Source organism: Erythrolamprus reginae, chromosome 1 (assembly GCF_031021105.1).
Source record: "Erythrolamprus reginae isolate rEryReg1 chromosome 1, rEryReg1.hap1, whole genome shotgun sequence".
Lineage (NCBI taxonomy): Eukaryota > Metazoa > Chordata > Lepidosauria > Squamata > Dipsadidae > Erythrolamprus > Erythrolamprus reginae.
This window is the reverse complement of record NC_091950.1, coordinates 150,028,545-150,039,010: the sequence shown is the minus strand read 5'-3', so window position 1 is coordinate 150,039,010 and position 10,466 is coordinate 150,028,545. Positions and strand designations below refer to the sequence as shown.

At 38.8% G+C, this 10,466-nt stretch overlaps 1 protein-coding gene across 1 annotated transcript; it reads right to left on the bottom strand.

The window, feature by feature from the left end:
* Positions 1-305: 305 nt before the first annotated feature.
* LOC139159463 (C-X-C chemokine receptor type 2-like) lies at positions 306-10,091 on the bottom strand. Its single transcript, XM_070736785.1, has 2 exons — positions 9,991-10,091; positions 306-2,153 (listed from the first exon to the last, which is right to left on the bottom strand). The coding sequence occupies exon 2, from the start codon at positions 2,130-2,132 to the stop codon at positions 1,044-1,046; it is 1,089 nt and encodes a 362-aa protein (XP_070592886.1). The 5' UTR covers positions 2,133-2,153; positions 9,991-10,091; the 3' UTR covers positions 306-1,043.
* Positions 10,092-10,466: the final 375 nt, after the last annotated feature.

The following is a 10,466-nucleotide window of genomic DNA, read 5'->3' as shown; positions in this document are numbered from 1 at the left end:
AAATTATGAAGCAGAAAGTGTTTAATTTCCCTCCCTAGACTAGCAAAGAGTTTCTCTCATTTACTCTAAAAGATCAGGAACAGAGGAGCAATTAAAGTGCATGGAATGGCAGAGAGGAATAAGAGCAAAATGTGAGATTATGTATTGTGGAGAACATAAGACCATTCAGCCCAGATCATTCCAGATTCTGAAGTTACCTACATTAGCTGTACCGCTATCTGCTATATTGCTATAGTGTTGGCCAGAAGGCTGGCTAGATACAAGCACCCAGTGTGAAGAAGCCAATGTCCACACAAGATCAAGGAAAGACAAAACTCTTTTATTTCTGTTCAGAAGCAGAAGAAGACACTTCTGAGTTTCACACCCAAGGAACACATCAGAAACCAGGTTTAGTTATTTTTATACAATTTATCACTGGAAACTAAAGTAAGAATATTGCCAATCGGTTACAAAGTTATATAACAGTCATACATGTGCATAAAACAAAGTAATCCCATAATACTCTATTAATTAGTTAATCTTACTTCATTATAATATACATTGACAACCCTTCAGTATTTTTTTTATTATGTTAATGATAAATTTTGCAGGGATTCTTGCCCGGACATTTCTAACCAGTGATGGGCTCCTACAGGAATGGTCAGGAACGCAGTTCCGGTAGCAAAATTTGGAGCTCCACCCCAGAGCACCCAATTTGCACTGAAATACATTGAAACAAAATGCATAACCCACGCCCACAGTGTGATAGTAAAAATTTTGGTAGCCCATCACTGCTTCTAACCATTGCTTTACTTAAATTTCATGTAATCTTCCTTGAATGCAATAATGGGCACACTTGCAAGGTGCCTTAGTTGAGTGACAGATCTACAACCTGTTAGGCTATACCAGAAGTCTTCAAACTTGGCAACTTTCTCTTTTCAGAGAAAAAAACAGAGCCTTATAAAACAGCATTAATAACATTCCCAAAGCAAAGCAAAGGGTGATCACCACAGTTTTTGATGTATGGCCAGAGAAGATGCCTTTTCTTCTGGAAGATAAGGTTATTACAGGGTAGTTGAAGTGTTCCCAGAGGAACTTGAATAGGTGGATCCCCTCCTATATTGAATCAGGATTCCTTTGCTGATCATACCTCGTGAGGCCATGATCTTGAGGAATTTGTTCCGGAATTTCTGACCTATAAAAGCATATATGATGGGGTTGATACAGCTGTGAGCAACTCCCAAAATCTCAGTACCTAGCAAAGCGTCATTAATTTTATTTCGAAGAGAGCACCTATCGGTTATATAGTCAAGCCTCAATAAAGTATCACAAAGCAGGGCGATGTTGTAGGGCAGCCAAGAGATCACAAAGACCAGCACTACGGCCAAGATTACTTTCATTGCCTTCTTCTTTTGCTTGTTTTTTGTCTGGTAGAGTCTGTGTACTGTTATTCCGTAGCAAATCATCATGATAATCAAGGGAACGAGAAAACCAACCACCTGAGGTAAAATTCTCAATACTACCCTCCGTTTTGTTGTCTGATTCCCACTAATGTTATCATAGCAAACCATGTGATTAGTATTTGGGTCCGGAAAAGCTTGCCGGAAGAGAATCACAGGAACTGTGAAGAGGAAGGCCAATAGCCAGATGGCGATGCAGACAAATTTGACCGAGCGCCTCTTCTGAGTGGCTGCCCGAGTAGCATAAACTATTGCCAAATAACGATCAAGACTGATAAAGGCCAATAGGAGGACACCACTGTAGAAGTTGGCTTCCTTCAGGACTGAGGCAATTTTGCACATGAAAGTGCCAAAGATCCACTCATGAACTCGAGATACAGCCCAGATGGGCAAGGAGACTGCAAAGAGTAGGTCAGCGATCGCTAGGTTCAGGAGATAAACATCTGTAGCAGAACGGTTTCCTTTGCTGTAGCTCACCACCAGAATCACCAAGGAGTTGCCCAGCAGGCTCAAAATGCAGACCAGCATATAGATAAATGCTACAAAATAATTTATTGCACCTGTTTTATGCTGTACGTTGCAAGCTTCTACAAATGGACCTGAGAAATCTAAAGTGTAATTAAAGTAATCGGTATAGTTATCTAGAATGCCTGAACGCAATATTTCGTCCCAGTCGAATTCGTTGTCTCCCATCTTGGATCTCTTGCTATAGGCCTGTGTGAAACATAAAGCAAAAACAGGTCAATAAGGGTTTTTTTCCTAGGCAAAAGGCAAACTCCTGACTATAAAGTGATTCGTTAAGGCATCTGTTGTGTCTATAGGACAGTTTAAAAACCCGCCCCTTTTTCTTGGGCAGGAAAATACTGAAACAGGATTGGTTGGTTCAGCCTGGCAGCAGGGATATAAATAGCTGCCGGGCACAGCCATGTTGTTGTGTTACTAGTTCAAGTTGCCTATAACTACGTTCCAATAAATCCTTCAATAGTTCACAGACTACGCTGTCTTATTCCTGCACGGATTCAACATTTGACGACGCAAAATTATTCAAAAGAAAGAAAAGATAATAGACTTTGAACATGGCACTGGGCATATACAATTCCACTTAGTTATTAAATTGCAGAATGCACATCTCATGAATGCCACTGGCAAACCCTGCCTCCTTTCTAATGATGCCAAGTCACCGTGGCACCTAGGCATCCACCATAAATATGCGCAGGAGGTATGCACGGTGTGTGAAGGATGACTTCTACAAGGCCAAGACCCAGCTGAACACAGAGATGAGTATAAAAGGCTGAGCTGATTTATAGCATCCTAAATGGACGCAGGAGAGAAGCCCTGCAGCTTTTCCAGATTCCTTCTGTCCTTGTATGAACAAAATACAAAAAAATCACTCTAAAATACTAAGGTAGTTTATTATTTTATTATTTATTATTTAGATTTGTATGCCGCCCCTCTCCGCGGACTCGTTGCACTTCTGAAGGCAGGTATGGAGACTAAAGGAGACTGAGGCAGGTTTCTTCCAATAGGAAAACATGCAGAAAGTCAAATGAAAAAAAAAAATCCCCCCATCACCTGTTCTGTCAGGCTCTCTGGTAGAATCCTCCCAAAAATTCACAGGTACAAATTTCAGACACCCACACGTTTGAAAATTCAAGACAATGTTCTTTATAATGAAAACTAAGCCCTCTTTTGGTATAGCAAAGAGCACTTGTCTCCAAACAAACTGGTAATTGGTACAAGTCCCTTATCAGTTCTGTGATACTTAGCTTGCAGCTGTGAGGCAATTCACAGTCCTTCTTTCACAAAGTGAAACACACTTTGCTCTGGTTTAGTTTCAAAGCGGGGAAAATCAGCACACAAAAAGTCAAAGTCAGTAAAGCAGTCACAAAACACAACGATCAGATAATCCTCCACAATGGCCAAACCCACAGGCTGCTCTTTATAGCAGCCTCACTAATGACCACAGCCCCACCCAACCACAGGTGGCCTCATTTTCTCTGATAATAATCTCTCAGTTGTTGCTGCCTATGCATCGCTCTCCGCATGCATGGCTGTACCATTAACTCTTGTTCCGAATCCAAGAAGGAGCTAGATAATTGATCTCCTTCTGAGCTGTCTGCCACACTCTCCTCCTCCCTGTCACTCATGTCTTCTTGGTCAGAGGAGCCTTCATCAGCAGATTCCACCGGGGGCAAAACAGGCCTGCAGCATGTGGATGTCTCCCCCACATCCACAGTCCTTGGGCTAGGAGCAGGGCCAGAGCTAACCACAACACCACCTTTATTTTTGGATACTCTGTGGCTGTTCAAAATAAATCTGCTCGGAGGCTGAACAAATAAAACAACATGTGACCCCATAGATCTAGGATTGATTTTAAATTTTTAGATTTATTTTAGTGAAAGGACCTGCTGGAAAACACTTTTAACATCAAGGTAAGGGTAATTTTAAAAATGTTACCTTTAACATCAAGGTAATGACATGTTCTGAAACATTACATGATCTCCATTTCATCAGTCTGGCAGATATTTGGGGGTTTTAATGACATGTTCAAATTGTGAAACATGCAAAATCAGAGACACTATTAAGGACTGTCAATTTTGTCTTCATTCTGACATATAACAATTATAAATCATAGTTGTTATGTGGGTGTGCTTTCTTCCTTTTTTCCAGTCTCTGATTTCATCTGACTAGGACACTTATTGCTTATGTAATTATTATAAGTAGATTCATAGGCAATTGATGCATGGGAGCATGCAAGAGGCATTGCATTAGTTAGGGAAGGCAGTTAGGGGAAAGGAAACAATCCGGAAGGGTGTGTAGGCATTATTATTATTATTATTATTATTATTATTATTATTATTATTATTATTATTATTGTTGTTGTTGTTGTTGTTGTTGTTATTGTTAATATAATATAATAATTATAATAATATAATTATTATTATTATTATTATTATTATTATTATTATTAATAATAATAATGCCTACACACCTTTCCGGATATTATATTATTATATTATATTATATTATTATTATTATTATTATTATTATTATTATTATATTATATTATATTATATTATATTATATTATTATTATTATTATTAATAATAATAATAATAATAATAATAATAATAATAATAATAATAATAATTAACATTGTTGTTGTTGTTGTTATTGTTATTATTGTTAATAATAATAATAATAATAATAATTATTATTATTATTATTATTTATTAGACTTGTATGCCGCCCCTCTCTGGAGACCATGCACAAACCAGAAAAGGCAGTGTGGGGAAAAATACATGGGGGCAGCAAAGGTTAGGGGAATGCATAGGGGCAGGGGTGGGATGCTGCCCTGACGGAGGGAAACGTTGTGGGGTAGCGAAAATGGAGCTCCACCCGAGAGCACCCAATTTGCACTGAAAGATGTTGAAAGAAAATGCAGGGCGTCCTGCATAAGCCAGACCCATAGTGTGGTAGTAAAAAAATGGTGAGCCCTTCACTGCATAGGGGAGACGATTGGGGCACATAGATTGGCAAAGGTTCCCTGAGGTTCCATACTTCTCTTTCTTTCCCCGTAGACACGTAGCCTACTGGGAAGTGGCTACTGCTGGGTATGAGAGGGATTGAGAGATTGGCTGGGAATCTGTCACAGGATGTTGAAAATGAAGAACATATTACCACAATAGCAGCACAGCAGTGCAGCAACATCCAATAGCTTTGAAGAAGTCAGAACATCCCCAAATTTCACATCCTCAAGAATCATGATGATGGAATTAGAGACCTGTCATTGGAAACCAGGATGGTAAGATGTCTGACTGCCTTCACAGTGTTTATTGCTTTTATATCATAGAAACATAGAAGATTGACAGCAGAAAAAGACCTCATGGTCCATCTAGTCTGCCCTTTCCTATATTTCCACTATTTCCTATATTTTATCTTAGGATGGATATATGTTTATCCCAGGAATGTTTAAATTCAGTTACTGTGGATTTACCAACCACGTCTGCTGGAGGTTTGTTCCAAGCATCTACTACTCTTTCAGTAAAATAATATTTTCTCACGTTGCTTCTGATCGTTTCCCCAACTAACCTCAGATAGTGCCCCCTTGTTCTTGTGTTCACTTTCCTATTAAAAACACTTTCCTCCTGAACCTTATTTAACCAAAAAACATATTTAAATGTTTTGATCATGTCCCCCCTTTCCCTTTCCAAAATATCGTTTTCCAAGCAGCAAAAGGTAACAAAGAGCAACAGCATTTTTATTGGTGAATTCTCCACGCCAATCCTTAAAAAACATCCTGTTGATACAACCTAGATGAGATCACGTACCAGCCAGGGATAGTGTCCGACATCATCTTAGCAATGTGAACTGGATGAGATCATGTAGGTATGCAAGGCCTGCTTGAGGTAGGCAGGTTGCTGCACAAAGCCTCTACATGATCTCTATCTCTATATCATAGCTCCTGGATTTTGAATATATTCTAGGAGGCAGCCCATCTGAGGAACTTCGGTTCAAAAATTGTTGCCCCCATGATGCACTATTTTGCCTAGTTAACAGCCATGAAGTGGGAGTTTGACATTTGATGAGCCCATGGCCACTTGAGATCTTTCATAAGACATCAAAGGCCTTCAAGGAAGTCTAAACTATATGCTAGCATGTCCAGCAAAAGCATCCAGCAAGGTTTTTCCCATACAGTTTAAGAATGGAAATGTCCTAACAATCCTTTATATTTTCTATTTATATACTATATGTATATTAAGGAGCGTGCACAGTGAAGGGCTACCAAAATGTTTACTACCACACTGTGGGCATGGCTTATGCAGGATGCCCTGTATTTTCTTTAAACATCTTTCAGTGCAAATTGGGTGCTCTAGGATGGAGCTCCATTTTCGCTACCCCACTGCGTTCCCCCACCCCCGTCTGGGCAGTAGCCCACCTCTGGCCGTGCATAAGTGCACCATTGTACCTATCATCCCTGTCCTATTGTCTTTTATTATTACTTTTTATCATTACTTTTTCTAATGTTATGTTTATAAAAACTACCATCCTATAATTGTTTGACTATATATATATATATAAAATAAAAAAATAAATAAGTCTTTATTCTTAGTTATGAAAACATAAACTTGGATTTTCTAACTTCACAGAAAGAAACAAAAGGAGAAATATACTTTTGTGCAATCTAGAAATCTCCTTTTTTCCTGAAGGTTTTGCAATACATCAGTATTGTTCTTCTTTGAACCTGTATATTTTCTCATTTTAATGAGCTCTTCCTTTTTATTGCGGTTGCTTTTGCATATAACAATGTTAATGCATTGCTTATATTCTTGAAGATCTAGGCAGGAGAAGTGCTTGATTTTCTGTTTCTCAATCATTCATACAAAAATAAAAAGCAGAACAGAATTTATAGAGCTCTTGAGCAACCATGGGTGGTTTGGGGAATCTCTATATAAAGTAATTGTTAGGCAAATTTTTTATTTATTTTGTCCAATACACAATAATACACAATTAAGGTTATAGAGGATATAGTAGAGAAGAAATACGAGATATAGGAGGGACTATAGGACAGGGGACGGAGGGCACTCTAGTGCGCTTATGTACGCCCCTTACTGACCTCTTAGGAATCTGGAGAGGTCAACCGTGGATAGTCTAAGGGTAGAATGTTGAGGGTTAGGGGATGATACTATGGAGTCCGGTAATGAGTCCCACGCTTCAGCAACCTGATTACTAAAGTCATTTTTTTTTACAGTCAAGTTTGGATATTCAATGGCACTTCAGAACATCTTCTGTATATAATTACAACTGTTGTGTATCATATGATGAAAAAAAACCTGAATAGCTTTGTACACTTTTTGGTAACTTCTAGAGATATTGGAATGCCCTTATAACCAAAAAGTAAAAGAAGATGAACCACAATCAGTTGTCTTACTATGAGATCTGAAGAAACTCTACTTGGAAATTTATCAGTGTTCAATATTGGGTTTTTCCCCACAGCATTAATGAAATGATGGAAATGCTGATGAGAATATTGCTAGCTCAGGGTTGAAATGAAGGGTCTTTGATGTTCTGTTAGCTTGGTTGTTTTCTTGTAGATGTTTCATTGCGCAAGCCAGATAACATCATCCATAATGCAACATCTGCAAATAAACAATCAAGCTCAGAAAACGCCAAGGACTCCTCATAATGGAAACAATTGAGGGCTTATCCTTGGCGATCCTTATTTTTAATCTAAAGGTTAATTCTACAGAGATATTCTCTATCTACTTAAGGATGCTTGATTCCCGATATACAAGCACCAATAATTAAAAGACATTGTGAAACACTATTGCTACTAGGGGAAAAAGTGTTGAGAACAAAGGTGATAAAGCATTTTCACCAAAGAAGTTTGTTCTGGAACTACAGTGGTACCTCTATCTACAAACACTTCTACTTACAAACTTTTCTAGATAAGAACTGGGTGTTCAAGATTTTTTTGCCTCTTCTCAAGAACCATTTTCTACTTACAAACTCAAAACTTTAACCATAAAGGGCAGGGAGAAGCCTCTGTGGGGCCCCTCTAGGAATCTGTGGCGGCACAGGCTCTCTGGAATCAACTCCCCCTGGAGATTAGAACTGCCCCTACTCCCCCCGGAGATTAGAACTGCCCCTACTCTTCCTGCCTTCCGTAAACTCCTTAAAACCCACCTGTGCCGTCAGGCATGGGGGAATTGAGACATCTCCCCCTGGGCATGTTTAATTTGTGCATGGTATGCTTGTGTGTGTGTCTGTTAGTATATGGGGTTTTCTTTTAAATTTTAAATGTTTTAAACTTACTCGGATTATTTATGATTTGTTTTTCTCTGTTGTGAGCCGCCCCGAGTCCTCGGAGAGGGGCGGCATACAAATCTAAATAATAAATAAATAAATAAATAAATAAATAAATAAATAAATAAATAAATCTCCTGGGAGGAAACAGGGCCGGAAAAGGCAGGGAGAAGCCTCCTTGGGGCCTCTCTAGGCATCTCCTAAGAGGAAACAGGGCCTCCACCCTCCCTGTGGTTTCCCCAATCGCATGCATTATTTGCTTTTACATTGATTCCTATGGGAAAAATTGCTTCTACTTACAAACTTTACTACTTAAGAACCTGGTCATGGAACGAATTAAGTTCGTAAGTAGAGGTGCCACTGTACTGTCATTTGGAAGAATTCACTGTTGCCATTTACTGCTACATCATCGTGCAAAGTCTTTTCCTATTATGTAAAGAAAGCTTACTGAGTTCTGCTCTTATTAAACTTATTGTATTGAATCCCATGTCTTTCCTTGCCTTGCTTGCATTATCAGTATCCTTGATGCTTCATATCTTTGGGAAGGATTGAGATAAGGATCCTGGATTTTGCCTTCATGCATAGCTTGTTATCTCTGTGGCCCCCATCCCAGCTCCTTGATGTGATACCAGCTCTCAGGAAATCTGTCCTCCTCATGTTCTAAGGTCCAGTTGATACAATCTTCTGGATATATTAAATAAATAGAGAACATAAACAATCCAGGAGATAATACATAAGAATTATTTAATTATTTGGCTTTCTCCAACCAGATATTAGAACCAGACAATATGACCAGTCACTGGAAATCATAGAATTTGTAGATCAAGGCTTCCAAAAGATCTGCCAAAGGTTTTCTTCAATCTGGTGGCTCTAAAATACTCCCAGCTTTCCTTCTCAATGCAATGAAAGATTTTTTAAAAGCTCAACAGAAAAACACGCATACATCATTACAATCCCAGTAGCTTTTCCCTGTTTCTTTTCCCATCAATCCTCACCCCTGAAGCTGCTTCAGTTACTCTATTGGTAAGACTGATCGTGCAAGCAAAATGCCTAATCAACTGAAGGAAATCCCACCTTATGAAATATTTCACACTTAATTACAGACTAATTGCAATTAATTGCTATTGCCGCAATAGTCTGCATCTTTTCATCAAAATGTTTCATCTGCTTTCCCAACCTGATATCCTCCAGACGCATTGAACAAACGTGTGATCCAGAGTCCCATGTGATCTAAATACACTGCTCAAAAAAATAAACGGAACACTTAAACAACACAATATAACTCCAGGTAAATCAAACTTCTGCAAAATCAAACTGTCCACTTAGGAAGCAACACTGATTGACAATCAATTTCACATGTTGTCAGCACATTCAACTTCGTACAGAACAAAGTATTCAATTTCATTCATTCAGATCTAGGATGTGTTCTTTGAGTGTTCCCTTTATTTATTTTGAGCAGTATATTTTGGCTGCAGATGATAAGGCTTGTATTCCAGCTCACCAGACAGGTACTAGAGTGGGGAAAGATGCTCTAGCTTTATAATAATTGCATTTGGAGCTTGGAGGTATAAAGAGAACACAGCTTGAGTCTCTAATACCCTTAGCATCCAAAAGTCTGTCCAGAGAATACATTTTACCAAATAATTCCTACTCACACTCATTTTCACTCTTATGCACCCACATTTCCCACTTATTTTTCATTACACCGTTAGTTAAAATGACCAAGAGTATGTTCCTTACTTACCTGCCTGCTCTGGAGAGTCCTTTTATCAGTACATAAATTTTGATTCTAAACATTCAACCTTACCAGGAGGAACTTATCCTTGCAAAACTTCCCTCCGCAATACTCAGAAAAGAACATTAGAGCCTTTTAAGTATTTCTTCAGAAAATAAAGCAACAGGAAGCTGTTCACACTGCTCAGCAGGTGGACATCTCAGCTGCTCTAGTGCTTGTAGATTAATCTTTGCAAGGTGGATTCCTGAGATCTGCATCTCTCTGGATTTCCTAATTATCAATGCAGGTACTGTATTAGATTAGCAAGATCGCTGTAGAAGGAAAGGAAAAGGGAGAGGGGGGGAGGGGAAGGGAAGGGAAGGAGAAGAGAGGGGAAGGAAGGGAAGGGAAGGGGGAGGGAGGGAGGGAGGGAGAAAGAAAATAAGAAAGAAAGAAAGAAAGAAAGAGACCGAGACAAGAAAAAAGACAGAAAGAGAGAAAGGAAA

Excerpts from the sequence above, each read along its gene's own strand:
- LOC139159463 (XM_070736785.1), bottom strand. The coding sequence starts at position 2,132 with ATGGGAGACAACGAATTCGACTGGGACGAAATATTGCGTTCAGGCATT.